This window comes from Cynocephalus volans, chromosome 6 (genome assembly GCF_027409185.1).
Source record: "Cynocephalus volans isolate mCynVol1 chromosome 6, mCynVol1.pri, whole genome shotgun sequence".
NCBI lineage: Eukaryota > Metazoa > Chordata > Mammalia > Dermoptera > Cynocephalidae > Cynocephalus > Cynocephalus volans.
In genome coordinates, this window is record NC_084465.1 from 119,940,697 (window position 1) to 119,960,159 (window position 19,463).

The following is a 19,463-nucleotide window of genomic DNA, read 5'->3' on the forward strand; positions in this document are numbered from 1 at the left end:
GCATTTCCTGGGTGCTGAGTGATGCTGAACATTTTTTCATATGTCTGTTGGCCATTTGTATATCTTCCTTAGAGAAATGCCTACTTAGCTCTTTTGCCCACTTTTTAATTGGGTTGCTTGTTTTTTTCTTGTAAAGTTGTTTGAGTTCCTTGTATATTCTGGATATTAATCCTTTGTCAGATGTATATTTTGCAAATATTTTCTCCCACTCTGTTGGTTGTCTTTAAACTCTGTTAATTGTTTCTTTTGCTGTGCAGAAGCTCTTTAGTTTGATATAATCCCATTTGTTTATTTTTCCTTTGGTTGCCCGTGCTTTTGGGGTCGTATTCATGAAGTCTGTGTCCAGTCCTATTTCCTGAAGTGTTTCTCCTATGTTTTCTTTAAGAAGTTTTATTGTTTCAGGGTGTATATTTAAATCCTTAATCCATTTTGAGTTGATTTTAGTATACGGTGAGAGGTATGGATCTAGTTTCATTCTCCTGCATATGGATATCCAGTTATCCCAGCACCATTTGCTAAAGAGGCAGTCTCTTCCCCAGTGTATAGGCTTGGTGCCTTTGTCAAAGATCAGATGGCTGTAGGTGTGTGGGTTGATTTCTGGATTCTGTATTCTATTCCATTGATCAGTATGTCTGTTTTTAGGCCAGTACCATACTGTTTTGGTTATTATAGCTTTGTAGTATAGTTTAAAGTCAGGTAGTGTTATGCCTCCAGCTTTATTTTTTTTTGCTCAGCATTGCTTTGGCTATGTGTGGTCTTTTGTTACTCCATATAAGTGTCTGGATAGTTCTTTCCATTTCTGAGAAAAATGTCATTGGAATTTTGATGGGGATTGCATTGAACTTGTATATCACTTTGGGTAGTATGGACATTTTCACTATGTTGATTCTTCCAATCCAAGAGCATGGGATATCTTTCCATCTTCTTGTATCCTCTCTAATTTCTCTCAGCAGTGGTTTGTAGTTCTCATGATAGAGATTTTTCACCTCCTTGGTTAACTCAATTCCTAAGTATTTTATTTTTTTGGTGGCTATTGTAAATGGGCAGGCTTTCTTGATTTCTCTTTCTGCATGTTCACTATTGGAGAATAGAAATGCTACTGATTTTTGTGTGTTGATTTTGTATCCTGCTACTGTGCTGAAATCATTTATTACCTCCAAGAGCTTTTTTTGTAGAGGCTTTAGGCTGTTTGATATATAGGATCATGTCATCTGCAAACAGGGACAGTTTGGCTTCATCTTTTCCAATCTGGATGCCCTTTATTTCCTTCTCTTCTCTGATTTGAGCAATGATTTGAAAGTGTAGAGTTTTTTCTTTTACTTTTCTTTTCTTTTTCAATCAAAGTTAAGTTGTTATCATTTTTTAAGGTTTAAAATGATGTTATAACTATAAGATCTTTGTGGTAAGCCTCATGGTAACCATAAAGTAAGACAAACTAGAATAGATAAACTAAAAATAAATACCATGACATAAAAAATACTGCTAGAAAGAAACCACTTTATCACAAAAAAAGAGTAATAGAAGAAAAAAGCTGGAGTCATGAAACAACCAGAAAACAAGTTAACAAACTGACAGTTTTATGTTTTATATATCAATAATAGCTCCAAATGTAAACATTAAAATTTCCAATTAAAAGAGAATTCATTCCAATTAAAAGAGAATTAAATTAAAACATTTAATTTCCAATTAAAACCATTTCCAATTAAATGGTTTATAAAATAAGATTCAAGCACATGAGGTCAACAAGAAATTTCACCTAAAAATACATGCACATACTAAAAGTGATAGAATGGAAAAAGATATTTCATACAAATAAGACCACAAAAGACCAGAAGTAGCTATACTTTTATGACAATATAGACTATAAGTCAAGAATGTTAAAAAGAAAAGGGAGGGCATTGCATAATAATAAAAGGGGCAATTCAGCAAAAGCATAAAAGTATTGTAAATATATATGCACCCAACATTGCAGCACCCAGATATACAAAGCAAATATTATTAGATCGAAAGGAAGACGTAGACTCTAATGCAATAATAGTTAGGGATTTCAGTACCCCACTTTCAGCAATAGATCATCTGAACAGAAAGCTAATCAAGAACCATCAGAATTAAACTCTACTCTAGGCTTAAATGGACCTGGCAGACATTTACAGAAAATTTTATTTAGCAGCTGCAGAATACACATTCTTCTCAGCAGCACATGGAACATTCTCTGAAATAGATAATATATGTCACAAAACAAGTCTTAACAAATTTTTAATAATTGACATGATATCAAAAAGTTTTTCCCAACCACAGTGGAATAAAACTAAAAATACTAAAAATCAACAATAAAACAAACACTGGAAACTGTACAAATACATAAAACTTAAACATTATGCTTCTGAACAACAAATGGTCAACTCAGTTTGTTTGTTTTTTTTCCTATAGACAAATGAAACAGAAATACAACATAACAAAAAGTATGGAATACAGCAAAAACAGTTCTAAGAGGAAAGTTTTATTACTATAGTTTATTACTATAGTAATAAATGCCTACATCAAAAAATAGTAGAAAGATTTCAAATAAACAACCTAGCATTATACCTCAAGGAACTAGGAAAATAAGAATGAACCAAATCCAAAATTACTAGAAGGAGAGACATAACATCAGAGGAGAGATAAGTGAATTGGCGATTAAAAACAACATAAAATATCAATGAAACAGAAAGTTAGTGTTTTGAAAGATAAAATCTACAAACCTTTGGCTAGACTAAGTATGAAAATAAGAGAGCGGACTCAAATAGAATCAGAGCAGACCCTACATACAGCAGATACTACAACTGATATCACAGAAATACGAAGGATTATAAGAGACTACTAGGAACTACTATATATAACCAAAATGGAAAATCTAAAAGAAATGAATAAATTTTGGGTCCATATAATCTACTATGGTTTAATCATAAAGGAACAGGAAACCTGAGCAGACCAATGATGAATAATGAGATTGAAGCAGTGGCAAGAAGTTTCCCATCAAACAAAAGCCCAGAAAATGACAGCTTTACTGCTGAATTTTACCAAACATTTAAAAAAGAACCCATACCAATTCTTCTCAAACTCTTTTAAAAAATTGAAAATGAGCAAATACTATTACACTCCTTTTAGGAGGTCAGAAATACTGTTATACAAAAACCAGACAAGAGCACAACAAAAACTACAGGCCAATAACTTCAATGAACAGAGATGCAAAAATCTTGTACAAAATACTGGTGAACAGTATTCAACATTGTATGAAAAAGATTGTTTAGGGCCGACCCCGTGGCTCACTTTGTAGAGTGCGGCACTGGGAGCACAGTAGTGCTCCCACCGCAGGTTTGGATCCTATATAGTGATGGCCGGTGCGCTCACTGGCTGAGCGCGGTGCGGTTGACACCAAGCCAAGAGTTGCGATCCCCTTACCTGTCTCACACACACACACACAAAAAAAGGATCATTTACCACTGTGAAGTAGAATTTATTCCCAGGTATGCAGGGATGGTTTGACATATGCAACTCAAGAAACATGATGAATTATATCAACAGAATAAAGAACACAAACATTTCACTAGATGCATTTAATAAAATTCAACATCATTTCATGATAATATTCATCAAATTAGATATAGAAGGAATGTACCCTGACATAATAAAGGCCATGTATAAAAACAAAACAAAACAAAACCCACAAACAAACCACAATTAATATCATATGAAATGGACACAAAATGAAAGGATTTCCTTGAAGATCTGGAACAAAACAAGAATGCCACTTTCACTCCTTTAATTCAACATGGTACCAGAAGTTCTAGCCAGAGCAATGAGGCAAGAGAAAAAAGTAAAAGCATCAAAACTGGAAAGGAGGAAGTCAAATTATTCCTATGTACATATGACATGATCATATGTATAGAGAAAACCCTACATGGTCCATCAACCCCCCCCCAAAAAAAACCCCAGAATTAATAAGTCAAATGAGTAAAGGTCTAGAATATAAAATGAACATACAAAAATCAGTAGTATTTCTATACCTCAATACTGAACTCTGAAAAAGAAATAAAAAAATCATTGCATTAAAAACAGCTACCCCCCAAAATACCAAGAAATAAATTAAGCCAAAGAAGTGAAAGATCTCTACAATAAAAACTATAAAACATTGATGAAAGATATTGAAGACACAAATAAATCAAAAGAAATGTCATGTTCATGAGATAAAAGAATTGATACCATTTAAATGTTCATACTACTCAAAAAGATCCACAGATTCAATACAATCCCTATCAAAATACCAGTGATAATCTTCACAGAAATAGAAAAGACAATCCTAACATTCATAGGGAACCACAAAAGACCCCCAATAGGAAAAGCAATTTTGAACAACAACAACAACAACAAAAACAAAGATGGAGGGATCACACTAACTGACTTCAAAATATACCATAAAGATAAATAGCATGCATCTGACCTAAAAACAGACACATAAAGCAATGAAAAAAAAAAAAAATAGGGAGCTGAGAAACAAATCAATGCATTTACAGCCAAATTAGTTTTGACAAAGGTGTCAAGAATATACATTGGGGAAAGGACAGTTTCTTCATTAAATGGTGCTGAGAAAACTGGATTTCCACTTGTAGAAGATTAAAATGAGGCTTTGACACTTCTGTCATTCACCATACACAAAAATCAACTCAAAGTAAATTAAAGACTTAACTTTAAGACTCCAAACTATAAAACTACTAGAAGAAAACACTGGGGAAATGCTTCATGAAACTGAAGTGGGCAAGGCCTTTTGAACAAGGCTTCAAAGGCACATGCAACAAAAGTAAAATTACATGGGATTACATCAAACTAAAAAACTTCTGCACAGCAAAGGACTCAATCAATAATGTGGAGAAAGAACCTACAAAATGGGAGAAAGTTTTTAAAACTACACATCAGACAAGGGTCTAGTATCCAGAACATACAAGCAACTCAAAGAATCCAAGAGGAAATAAAGATGGGTAAAAGACCTGAATAGATATTTTTCATATGAAGAAATGGTAAACATCACTAATCATTAGGGAAAAGCAAATTAAAACCACAGTGAGATATCCCCTCACTCCAGTTAGACAGGCTATTATCAAAAAGAAAAAAATAACAAACATTGGTGAAGATGCAGCTAAAGGAGAACACCTGTACACTGTTGGTCAGAATGTAAATTAGTACAACCATTATGGAAAACAATATAAATGTTCCTCAAAAAAGTGAAAATAGGATGACCTTATGATCTATGTACTGAGCAATCCCATTATTAGGTATATCTTCAAAGTGCTAAAAGAAAAAATAAAACCCGCCAAACAAAATAATGTACCAGGCAAAAATGTCCTTCAAAAATGAAGGAGCGATAAAGACTTTTCCAGACAAATAAAAATTGAGCAAGTTTATCATTACTAGATCTGTCTTATAAGAAAGCTGAAGGGTGTTCTTCAAGATTAACCAAAGAACCCTAACACAAACACATACACATGAAAGTATAAAAATCACAGGTAAAAGTCAATGTATGAACCAATAAAAAATACTGTAATTATGGCATGATAGTCACAAATCGCTGTTAATTTTGGTATAGATGTTGAAGACAAATATATAAAAAATGACTATAAAATTCTATAAAATTATGCTAATGGATATGCAATGTAAAAAGATGTAAAATTTTATGTCAATAACATAAAGCATTTTGGGGGAAGAAATAAGTGTAAATTTATTGTTGCAATTGAAGTTAAGCTGTTACAAGCTTAAAATAGATTGTTATAACTAAAAGATGTTTCTGTAAACCCAATGTTAATCACAAAGAAAATACCTATAAATGATACACACTAAAAAAGAAATTGAAACATGCCACTGCAAAGAATGAACAAAACATGCAAGAATATAAAAAGACAGAAAACAAAATGCAAGACAGTTAGAAAACAATTAACAAAATGGTAATAGTAAGCCCATCTCTATCGATAATAATTTTCAGTGTGAGTTGATTAAACCCTCAAATAAAAATATATAGAGTGGCTAAATGGATATAAAAAAACTTAACTATATACTACCCACAAGAGACTCACTTTAGATTTAAAGATGCATATATGCCCAAAGCAGAAGGATGGAAAAGGAAATTCCAGACAAATGATAACCAAAAGAGAGCAGGGGTGGTTATATTTATATCAAACGAAATAGTCTTAAATTAAAAATTATCATAACAGAAAAAAAACATTATATAATAATAAAAGGGTTAATTCCCCCAAAAGATATGACAAGTATGAATATCAGAACATCTCAATATATGAAGTAAACATTGACAGAATTGAAGGCAGACATAAACCCAATACAATAGTAAGAAAATATTTCAACACTCTGCTTTCAATAATGTGTAGATCTACCAGACAGAAGATGAATAAACAAACAGAGGATGTTAACAACACTACACTGTAGACCAATGTACCTAACAAATATGTTTAAGACATCTACTCAATGGCAGCAAAATACACATTCTTCTCAAGCACACCTGGAACATTCTTTAAGACAGATCACATGTTAGGTCATAAGCAAATCTTAACAAGTGTAAGAAGATTGAAATCATGCCAACTATATTTTCTGACTACAATGGAACTAAGCTAGGAATTAATAGCAGAAGGAAAACTGAAAAATTTGCAAATATGTGGAAATTGAAAAACTCTTTTGAACAACTAATATGTCAAGGAAGAAATCAAAAGAATTAGAAAATATCTTAGACAAATAAAAATAAAAACACAACAGAATAAACTCATGAGATGCAGCAAAAAAAATACTAAGGAAATTTATAGTGATAAATGCCTACATCAAAAAAGAACAAGATTAGTCATCCCACAATGCATACATATATCTAGCATTCAACTGTACTCCATAAATATATACATTATTATTTGTCAATTTAAAATATAATTAAATTTAAAAGCAAAAAAAAAAAAAAAAATCTCAAATAAACATCCTAACTTTTTACCTGAAAGGAAGAAAGGTAATAAAAGGAGAGAAATAGAAGAGGGAAATAATAAAGTTTAGAGCAGAAATAAACAAAATAGAGAATACAAAAACAATGCAAAATCAGTGAAACTAAGAGCTCTTGTTTTGAAAAGATTAACAAGAGTGACAAACCTTTAGCTAGACTAAGAAAGACAGAGAGAGGACCCAAATAAAATCAGAAATAAAAGTGAATACGTTACAACTGATGCCCCCAAAATAAAAGTATCAAAATTATTACTATGGAAAATGCTATGCTAACAAATTGGACAACCTAGAAGAAATAGAAACATTTACAGAAACATAAAACCTACCAAGACTGAATCATAAGGAAATACAAAATCTGAAACAAATTAAAACTAGTAAGGAGACTGAATTAATAATCAAAATACTCCTAAGGAACAGCTCAGGTCCAGATAGCTACACTGGTAAATTCTACCAAACACTTAAAGAAGCGTGAATGCTAATCTTTCTCAAACTCTTCCCAAAAAACTGAAGAGGAGAGAACCATTTCAAACTCATTCTCTGAGGTTAGAATTACCCTGATACAGAAATGAGACAAACACACTACAAGAAAACGAAACTAAAATAAAGTCGGGATGCTTAATGAACATATGTCAAAAGTTCTCAAATGAAACAGCACGTTGAAAAGATCACATATCATCACCAGGTGGGATTTATCCCTGAGATAAAATAATGATTCAACATACAACAATTAATCAGTGTAATAGCCGAAGAGTCACACTGCACTTAAAGGCAAAGCTTCTCTCCCCAGAACAGCCTGCCCGGATGGCGCTCCTGCAGCGCGGGATACGCGTCTGCCTCTACTTACCTGCCAGGCTCTCTGATCTTGGCTTCTGACCCCTTCCAGTCCAGTGGGGAAGGGGGCACGGGAGGAGGGAGTAAAGAACAAGAGTGCTCACGTGGTGGGCACGCACTGTAGGAGCCCACAGTGGAGACATCCTGACGTGGCAGCGGTTCCAGCGGACCCTATAGGGGACATTCTGTGCCACTTCCGGGGCCCCGCCCCTGCATGTCCTTGTCGTGAAAAGCATCTCCCCTAGCTGAACCCAAGGTCGCCCCCTAGGTCCCCTCATCAGGCAGTCGCCTTGCTGTCTTCATCTTACCCCCTCTGGGAGCTGCTCATTCTGCAGCTGGCACAGGTTGGCTGGGGCTGGACTCTTCACCCACGGTGGAGAGCAGGTACTCCCAGTGCAGCCAGCCTCTTCTGCACTGCTGCATGCCAGCCAGCCCTTCATTGCTGAATGGCTCAAGGAAAGTGAGAAAATAGTCCGCTGAGTTTCCCAAATGCCATGGGGGGCACAGGCAGGTTTTCAAAGTTGGTTCCTGGACGCCCCTTCTTGGAGCAGGGGTAGGGGTCCACTCACAGAGTCTTGAAAACTCTCTCCAAAATACCATCTCACCTCTCCTGGCTCTCCCCAGGCTCCTGCAAGGGCTGCACAGTCTGCTGGCCCCTCCTTTCCAGGTCCTGCTTGGGTGGTCCAGGGCCTCCTATAGTCTGTTAGGGCTTTGAAATGCTCTAAAGTGATCTAAATTTCTAAACTTTTTCTTTCTATTTTCAATTAGCTTTGTTTCCAACTTTTACCAGTTCACTTAAAAGAACACTTGTGGTCCTTAGGAAAAAGAATTAATGTATGAGCTTTCAAAATTTTATATAATTTGGAAATTTATGGATTTTGGCTTAGCTATTGTTACTATTTATTTTATGTAACATGGGCACTTACCTATATAGATATTTGCCAATTTTCCTGTCTTTCTTCTTTACAAATATCAGAAAATATGTTTAGAATTAGCTGTGAAAATGCCAAAATTTGGGATGTTTCACTCGTGTATTTATTTCTACGTTAAAATGCTAAATATGTATGCTAAAGTGGTAAATATAAAATTAATTATTATTGAGTATTTGGTTTGTAATTCCTCTTTTTACTTATATGGTTTAAAAGACAAATTGATAAAACAATAACTATAATTTATGTTAATGAGTACACAAAGCATAAAGATGTAATTTGTTACCAGAACAACATAAAACAAGGGGAACAGAGGTGTACAAGAGCAATGTTTTTGTACTATATTTAAATTAAGTTGTTGTTAATTCAAACTTACTAATTAGAAAGTTAAGTAGTTAATTTTAATCTCCAGGTTAATTTACAAAACAATAAAAGTATACAGAAAATGAAATGAAACACTACGTAAAGTGAAACATACATAAAAATGTAGCCTGTATACCATGATTTTATAATTATTTCAAAGTAAAAAGTAAGATAAAATTACTAAAATATAATGTTATGTCTACTTCATAATCTTTATTCTTACTTAAAATTTTGAAACCTTGCTTTTATCCTTTTCATATAATCCAGGCTTTACCAATGTTATGCTAATAGCATTTTGAGGTTGACCAGAAAATATATCCTCTCAGATCCATTATATGACTATAAGGACATTGGGTTAAATTTTTTCAGAGTCACATACTGCTCTCTGATTTTTTTAAAAAAATTAAAGAAGGTCAAAAATTTTGAGGAGCCATTTTTTTGAATGATTCTTAGGCAAGTACACCTGGATTTGTTACTAGTTTAAAATGACTAAAATTTATGGTCTTCTTTAGAACTATTACCTTAAATTTAATTAGAATGTTTCTCATTCTGTAGCAGGAGATGAGTCCTCCTTAATAGGTGCTCAGTAAAATTGTTTATTTTTTCTCCCCATGTTTGACCAAAGGGTACTAGCCCCCAAATATTATTTTGTTATGCAATTATCCTTCAAGCTTTATTAAATATAAAACACCATCCAGAAAAATATGTGAGCATGCACTTGAGTATGTGTTGTTTAAGAATGTAACTCACAGGTACTATTACGCTTTTGGAGATTTCAAAATATAAGCACTGTATAGTACTGTGAAAGAAAAAATAACATAAATATAAGCAGGTACTTTAATTTTGCCTTTCTCACATCAAAAGATTATCTTTCTTAATTCATGGAGTAATTGTTCTCATTTCTGAGTCCCCATTTGACACACACAAACAACCATCAGAAGGAAGGGCTTGAGTTTCATTCTACAATTGCAGTGTCTGGGTTTCAGGCAGTATCAAGCCTGCTTAAAGCTCAAGCAAAAAAAATAATCATATACACACTGGAGCAATGCAAGCTAGCAACAGAGCCCTATGGTTCTTAATGACACCATAGAGTTAAAAGGGAAAATTAAATGGAAAAACACACCTACATATACCATGTTTGGGAAGGAGTCAGAATAAAGGAAAATTAGAATATCGATGAATTGAAGAGTTAGAGAACAATCAATGAAATAAAAAAAAATTGAACACAAAGCTGAAAAAAAGTTTTCAAGTTCCATCCAGGACTCCAGGACTTATATTGAAGGCCTGGTGAATATGCAGATTTAATATGATCAGATCAAGATATGCTTTATTTCTTTGAAAAAATAATTAACTGCATCTCAGTGTGTGTGTTTATGAGTAGACATATGTCTATGCTGTATGTGTGCATGTATATATATGTAATCACACATACTCTGTAGACTCACTCGGGGGCTATGGGCACCGACCCTCACGCAGTCAAAAATCTGTATATGACTTTTGACTTCCTCCAAACTTAACAACCTATAGACTACTGACTGAAACCTTTATTGCTAACATAGTCAATTAACACATATTTTGTATGTTATTTGTATTAAACTTTGTATTATTACAATATAATAAGCTAGAGAAAATAAAATCTGTTTAGAAAACTGTAAGAGAAAAATACATTTACGGGACTGTACTGTATTTATAAGTACTGTAAGTTTACTTCCTTTGTTTACAAGATGAGAAAATCTACACACAAGTTGAGCCCCCCCAGTTTAAAATCATGCTGTTTAAGGATTAACTTGTTATATATACATAACATATTATAAGCTTACAGGTATACTAATCATGAATAAATGAGATTATGTAGCATTTTTCTGTGCATAAGGATAGATGGATAGATGGTAGGATCAGGGGGCTGTGGCTGAAGATGGGAATAGTAGAGGCCTGCGATTGAGGGGGAAGAGACAGATTATAGGTTAAGAGAAAAGAAGGGACACTTGTTTGGTTTCTCGTGTATAACAGAAAAATAATAAGGGCAACTCTTGGAGATGCTGTAGATATAACAAAATAAAACATTTGAAGCTCACAACACTGCACCTGGCGCATGCATTAGCTATTGGTAAACGACAATTTTTTAAAAGAAAGAGATATTAAATTCAAGTTTTCAATAACATAATTAGGAGTGAAAGGAAATTCACTCTTTCAGGGTGGGCGGTGTGGTTGTCATGAGCATAATGGAGCGTCACATGGAGTTTTGTGGTAGGGCTGTAATCCAGAATTTAGAGAGAGAACAATGGGAAAAGCAGCAGGTTCATTTGAAGAAGACAAAATTGGTCAATCTCAACTGGATTTCTGTGACATAAAGATTTTATTTATTTATAACTTCCAAGAAACTAAAAAAGAGAAATAAAAGGTATCAGGCAATTAAATGAATGGCAGATGTTTTCCCAAAACATAGCTTATGTTATACGTAATCCTTTGGGATTTACTGACCACCACAGTTTCCAATACCCATGTCTATAATTTTTCTCCTGTAGACCATTGCCCTTGAAATTCAAAGTGTTTTTTGTTCTCTTCTTTTCTTGTTCAGATCCTGCTTACCCTTAACTCCCAGCACAGTTATTACCTCTTCAGTGAATTGTTTCCTAATCTTCCCAGACAGATATATTCTTCCTCTGCTCTAAATTCTCACGGACCTTTACTATTGAGATAACATTGTTATTTACGGTTGTGCATTTAGTTCTAGAGGTCAGGGTGCATGTTTTATTCACCCTTGAATACATGATTTTTTTTCAATGAATACATAAATCCCATAAATTCAGAGTGTATCCTAATTCCTTGGAGATGAATTCTTTCTTTCTTTTTTGGGCTGGCTTCTATTACCTGTTTATGTGGGAAATGTTTTATTCCTCAAGATGTGTAAGGTTGGATACTATATATATATATATTTTATATATATAAAATAAGTGTATATCTACATGTATGATATATGTATATTTATATATCTTATGCATATATACATATATTAGCAGCTCCTAGCTACTAGGGTATAAATATAGAGTAAATTAATTATGAATCTGCCTTATTCCCACTTTTCTCACTCTGAAATTGCTGGCACTGCTATTATAACTAATTTCACTTTTTTTTTTTTTTTTTTTTGATAATTGACTTATTTGACCATCGCCCTTACAGTTCTGGAGGAGAGGGTCTGGGGAGGCCCGATAACCACCTCAACCCAGTCTGTCCTCTTACCAGGTTCTTGACTCCACCACAGGAAAAAATTCAAGAGCAGAGTCACAGTAGAAAGTGAGAACAGGATTAATGTAATGAATAAGAGACACAGGCTTCACAGAGATAGAGCAGCCTAGCTGCAGAGACTAAACAGGGCCCACTCCAAGTTTAATACAAAAGTAGGAAATACACACTTAAAGTTTAATACAGAGTGCAGGCTGGCTCAAGAGAGTGAGCAGCTACCTATTGAAATTAAGCTTAACACAAAAGTAAAGCATACACACCTCAGCCGGCGAAGTGCAGGTTGGCCCCAGGAAAATGAGTAACAATCCCACCTTCTGCTGGGATACAACTTTTATAGTTTCACTATCTAATACATATTCATGATATCTAGTGAATATTCAGTTAAGGGGGTGGTTCCCAGGTATGTAACCTAGTCTTGCAGATGCTCAGTTGGTCTCCTTTTAGAGTATGTTCATTGGTCAAATTCTATCACATGCACCAGACATATTCAAGAATACTCTGTGCTCTTTAGCATCCCTAGTGGAAGATCATTCAAAAGACAAACTCCTTTCCACTGAGCATACTCAGTCACTGGGGTCATATAAGTCTGTATAAATTCCTTTTACCGAGTATGCTCAACTACTGGATTTGCATAAGTCAGCCCATTGTGGTCTCAGTCTCCCCGTGTTGATACTGAAAATAGGTCCAATGAGCAACAGTAATTCTCCCCTCTAGGGGCAGGCTTTGAGAGGAAGCTTGAGACCTTAGGGAGTGGCTTGAAACCCAGAGGTGTGTCCTGAAACCTGAACTTGGGGAAACTGAGTACCTCCTATCTCACTTTGGTAATAATAAGATAGATAGTCTAGGGATCTTTTACAAGTAAAATATTTTAAAGAATGTCCATAAGAGAAAACTAAACTGAAAATATAAATTTAAAGTAATGAAATCCTGTCCTGTCTTCCTTCCTTCCTTCCTCCTTCCTTTACCAAAGGTTTATTGGACACTTGTTCTGTATATGGTGCTATGGTAAGATAGAATGTTGGGTTAGGCACAGACCCAGCCTTGGGGGGGATCTTACAGTTCAGAAGGAGGAATGACATATACAACCTCCTTCCAATATTCAGGCTTGAAATCACTATTTCCCCAACTACACACCTGGCCAATGCCCACTCAAGTTTTAAATCTCAGCATAGATGTAATATTTTTTGAAAAGACTGGCTTGATTTCCAAATTTAATCTAGTGCTTTGTTAGTATTTTTTTTTTTAAATTTTATTTTCTCGATATACATTGTGGCTGATTATTGCTCCCCATCACCAAAACCTCCCTCCCTCCTCCCTCCCCCCTCCCCCCCAACAATGTCCTTTCTGTTTGCTTGTCGTATCAACTTCAAGTAATTGTGGTTGTTATATCTTCTCCCCCCCCCGCCGTTTTGTGTGTGTGTGTGTGTGTGTGTGTGTGTGTGTGTGTGTGTGTGTGTAGTATTTTGAAGGGAGTAATAAATTATTTTAGAGGAAAATTCTCAGGGAAGTTTTTACAAAGGAAATGATTAAAAAAAAAGTCTGAAGAATAAATAGGAGTCCCCCCCTCAAAAAAATAAAAAAATAAAAAAACAAGAATAAAGGAAATTGTCATGATCCAAAGGTGACAAATGATATATTGAGCATAGGAACCTAAATATATTAGTATTACTGGAGCTTACATTGTAAAAAATGTTAGGGGAAAAAAGTTGGCAGGTGTGCAGGGACCTAATCTGAACAGCTTGTGCACCTTGTTACAGGGAACCTCTAAAGGATTTCAAGAAGCAAAGTGACAGGATCAGATTTACTATTTAGAAATTATACTCTTTTTGAAGTATGAAGAATAAACTTGAGGCAAATGATATATAAGGGAGGAGACCTATTATAAGGTATTTCCAAAGCTTAAGAAAGAGATAATTAGATTTTGAGATAACAGGATGAAAGGGCATTCAGAAGAAGAAAACAGACTTTAAGAAGGAAAAAACTAGAAAATATATGGTGACAGCCTGCTCACAGTAGGCAAGGGAGAGGAAGAAATTGAGAATGTTATTTTGTTTTCTGACTGGGATGACTGAATGGCTAAAGACCAGAAACGGAGAGAGCAAAGGAGGGAAAGCAGGTTTTGAGGCTGAGTAGTTAAATTGGGAACCTCAATTTTCTCTCTGAGAAGAAGGGACTGACATTTACTGTGGAGAATAAAAGCTTAGGAGTTGGTTAGGAGTTTTGAGTGGAGTGACACATGTTTTGAATTACTACTGAGGGAAATTGGAGTGGGATTGACAGAAGGCAAGTAAAACCTTTGTGAGCAACGGAGAGAGGTGAGGTGAAGGGTATAAACACGTAGTAGCCCCAGTATACAGAGCTGTATTATTTTCAACCAAACTCAGAGCCAGAGCACAGGGGTGGACGATGCTTACGTATGACTGATCCAGGATTAACAAAAGGATGTAGGTTGCAGCCCCTGCCTCCCCAGCTCCCTTCCCAGCACTACGCAAGCCCTCCTGGCCCTCCGGACACATCTCTCAGCACCATGGAAGTTTGACCTGACTGCGGCCCTGGAGTCCACTTCCAAGAAGCCCCTGGAGGCGGGCCCGGTGGGAGGCCCCAAGCACAGCCCCCGCAAAGTTCAGGGCTGCCCAGAGGCAGGGGCACCTCAGAATCCGAGGCATGGCCACAGCAGCTCCTCAGATTCCAGTAGCAGCAGCTCCAGCGACTCAGACACGGAGGTGAAGCCCCATGGTGCTGCCTCCAAGCAGCATGACACCTCCCCGGCCAAGGCCAAGAAGCCCAAGGTGAAGAAGAAGAAGGAAGGGAAGGACAAGAAGAACACTCGCCACTGAGGGGTCCTGGGAGGGGCTCATTAAACCTTCCTCTCTGCCTCCTGGTGAGGAGTGGAAAAAAAAAAAAAAAAAGGATGTAGGTTGCAAAGCGGTTGAGGGTGTTTGTGTAGGAAAGGAAATGAGGCAATGACGGAAAAGCATGAACTCACGAGGAGTTCTAAGGACTTTACAACATAGAAAGGCAGGTTGAATAAAGTGGTTCTAGACGGGAGGTAGAAGGATAAGGAGAGATCAGAGGGCAGAAGAGCCGAATTTCTGATTGCTAGACTAAGGAAAAGTTTTGGTTCCTGAGAAGGTCCAGAAGGAGACATGAAAAAGGGCTAAGGGAGAAGAGTGGAGGTCAAGTCCTCCGAAGGGGTTGTCGAAGGATGAGAAAGGGTCTTGGAGGGTTTTTCTTTACGGACATTGAAATGGTTCAGGATAATAATAAACGTTCAGGCAGAAGGAGGCTGTGATCTGGGTGACCCCCTTGATGAATGTGGGAGCTATAACCTAGAGGTTAGCAGATGACATACAAGGAGGGTGTGTTCTGTGAACAAGTAAACTGATCTTTGGCGCAAGAGAAGGATTTCTTGGGGTGTTGAGGGACTAGAGTGTGAGCATAAAAAGGTCTTTTGAGAGACACCAGGACTTCCTTGAACAGAGGGTCAAAATAAGGAGGTGGTGGGGGCAGTTCATCACTCTCCCATTCTCATGGTACTGAGGTATAAGAAATGAAAGATCTTTACTTAAGAATGTTGCAAGAAAAGTAGTACTGCTTTTGGGGAAAAGCCAAATTTAAATTGGAGCAAGCAGCTGAAGGGGACATTTTGTGTTCTGAAAAGAGGCTTGAGTATGTAGTGTTTATGTTCTGAGATTAGCTCAAAAAGGAGAGGAACCAAGGAGGTGAAAGAACAGAGCAGATGTTTGTTTTATGAATGGTCAAAGAGGGCTTCTGTGTATCCCATGCTTTTTCCTACTTTACAGTGGCCACTAGCCCAAAGCCTGCTGGCACCAGACTCAAATTCTCACACACCTAATTGCTGTCAATATAGCCCACAAAAGTATATTTTTAGTGATTTAGTACCTGCCTACTTTACATATCCTGTGAAACTGCACCCAAATCTGCTAACCATAGATAAGGCAAACCCTGAATCTATAAAAGACCCAAAACTTCTACTGCCCTTAGGCGTTCCTTAACCCAAAGATTCCCCATCTTCCAGCTGAGTGATGTCACCTTGACATACAAGTCCTCTCTCTGACCTTCCCCTGTCCCACAGAAGATCCCTTGCCCAATTCCCCTTCTGGGTGGTGGACTTGTGTCACTGACTCTGGAAGGTATTTTGATGGAGGGACTTCTCTCAAAACAATCCTGTCCAAACACCACTGAATAAAGCTTGCTGTTTGTGACTGCCTTTCATGGTCCTGTCTCTTCCTTGATCAATCACCTGTCCTTGAGGAAAGAGGAAAGAGAATGAGCAAATTTTACCTGAATGATGGTAGTCAATTACAGGTTGGGTTACATAGATGTAATTGACTGACACTAAACTTCCAAACTTTAGGGTCCAGTTACTCTGATGCAAGAATCAGCTGAGATCTCTAGTTGCAAAACAAGAGTAGAAATCTCCGGGGGCTTCTTTCTGTTACAAACTATGACCACTGAATCAATTTGACCAAGAAGATTATGATGCCGAGAAATAGGGATGTCTTAACTCTACTCCTTAGAGAAATAAAAGATAACCATGGGGGAAAAGATTGTAATTAACACTATAGTTTTCAGCCAAATGGATGTTTCTAAAATTTTTTTGTTAACTTATGTATTGCAATGTATCATCTTTTATGGCCAATCAATTTATGTAGACTTTCATATGCATTGGGAAACACTTCATAGTTTTGGGAATTCTGTAGGTGTCCTTTTGTAAAATAAGGCATATGTATTTTATTTGTTTAAAGCTAGGCACATAGGAAAGTTTTAAAATAATACATAGAGATCAAGTGTTAATACCGGGATAGTAAGAGTGCATTTATACATGGATTCAGATAAAATAACCAATTTAATACTTTGTAGAAAATGTTTCTTTAATTATTATAATTCTCTTTGAAAGTTTCCTCTCCCCCAAACTTTCAACATGTATAATTGAGTATATTTGGGACAATTTCATTTAGAAACAGGATCTATAAAATCATGCTTATGAAGGAACATGAGTTAAAGTTTGTGTATGTGCTTGCATATATGTGTACCTGTATGTTTGTGCGTATTATGTTTATGCAAATGTGCAGAGTGTGTTTGTGTTGGGTAAACATGTGTGTTAAGGAGGCATCATAAAGATATTTCCTGATCCGTTTAAAATGGGAAGAACTAGAATTCTCAGGGCTGCAATTTACTCTCATGAGACTCGCAGCCTGGTTAATGTCCTTTTGTGCTGCAAGGGTTCCAATTATATTCCAATCCACGATGGCTGTGTTTCCTTTGGGTTTGAAACTTCTATCGCAATAGCAGAGAGCTAACTAATCTGACCCAGTAGGTGGGGTAAATAAAGCCTTGAATCATGTGCATTCTTAAGACAGTCAGCAAGTCATTCTGAGATGACAGATGAGGGATGACAGAGCTCTTGTGTTTACCAGGTGGGAGATGAATTTGGCTAGGGCAAGAAGGGATGAAGGTGAAGAGCCATAGTTTAGGGTCAGGAAGTACTGCTGAGCTTCATTTCTTTATGTTTTTAAATGCCCACCTAAATTCAAGTTAAAATGTCATAAATTCTGGCATTGAATTCTACACTATAACACTAGCTGTTTTTTTTTTTTTTTTTTTTTGTCTTTTTCGTGACCGGCACTCAGCTAGTGAGTGCACCGGCCATTCCTATATAGGATCCGAACCCGTGGCGGGAGCGTCGCTGCGCTCCCAGCGCCGCACTCTCCCGAGTGCGCCACAGGGTCGGCCCAACACTAGCTGTTTTAATCAAAATCAGAGTTATTAACCTATTGTGCAATCCTAATCAATATCCTCTGGTTCAATTTGGTGAAACAGCAACAAAATCATAAATCAAATTCTTTGCTTTGTATTTAAATTGATACTAGAAAATATGGTTGTATTATGGTTGTCTGCTAAACTTTCCAAAACTGAAGTAATTTCTGAACTAATTTACATTTTAAAACTGGGCTAGATGAAAATTTTTAATGGAAAAATACCCTATTTTTTAAATAAAATATATGGATACGTCAACTTCTGACATTCTTTTTGAAAGTTTATTTCTTTGTCAGTCATGTACCAGTCATCCTAAGAATAGAATATTAATAATTTCTCCCTGCAGAGAATCATGAAGTCTTGGTACTTAATGAAAACTAACATGGAAAAGAACTAAATCCAACACTTTCTGCTCTTTAATTATCTCAGCATAATTAACTAGATTTAGTGCCCAAATCCTTTTTTCCAAACTTAAATTTCATAGTCCTTTTGATTACACAAATATGATAGTCTGTCATATATGTGAACTAGAGAGAGAGCATAAGGAATAATTAGATTCACCTGGATTTCTTTCCTTCTTTTAAACTTCATCTCCACCTCCTATGTTTCGAATGCAAATTTAAAATATTGCTTCTCTGCTGACAATCACATCATCATTATTTCTTCCCTCTCACTAAAATGCAACCTCTAAGACATGTCTAAATAAAAAAACAAAGAAATCGCACATTTGAAGATAATTAGTGCTTTTGCTTGAGAAAGATTTCTCAAGACATGTTTCCATGTGCATAGCAATCTATGTTAATCATTGGGGTATCTCCAAACACTTGATCAGAGGTTCGTATTTTGCCCTCAAAAGTATTAGTTCATAATTCATTATCATTTTTTAGTCTCAGAGAACAAGAAAGCAAATAGCCCAACATAATTTCTTCTTGGCCACTGATGCAAGTATGATTAAAGCCATAGAAAAGGCCAGTAAATGAGAAAAATGCAAATGTTCATCATATTCCATTGCTGTTTTGACCCAGAAATTAGATTTGTGCAGAACAGCAAGATTGTTCCAATTCTATTCTCCCAAACATAAGTTTTTTAAAAAAGAGATTACATTTGTGACTGTAGCTTGTGGAGCATCCAATCTGGCATCCCGAGAATCCATATGTAAGCCACACTTATATCTTAAACCTGTCAAACAAATAAATGTACAGAAGCAGTAATTTATGTACTTTATAGAATGTTTTGCCCTTTTAGAGCAAAAGCCGAATTTTCAAGTGTTGCTATTTTAACTTCTAGCAGTGC

At 36.0% G+C, this 19,463-nt stretch overlaps 1 protein-coding gene across 1 annotated transcript in view; it reads left to right on the forward strand.

The window, feature by feature from the left end:
• LOC134381039 (immortalization up-regulated protein-like) overlaps positions 1 to 15,226 on the forward strand; it is a 33,877-nt gene extending 18,651 nt beyond the window's left edge. Inside the window, exon 2 of the mRNA XM_063101127.1 lies at positions 14,860 to 15,226. Coding sequence (XP_062957197.1) covers positions 14,860 to 15,226 — 367 coding nt within the window. The remainder of the gene's footprint in view (positions 1 to 14,859) is intronic.
• The last annotated feature ends 4,237 nt before the right edge of the window (positions 15,227 to 19,463 follow it).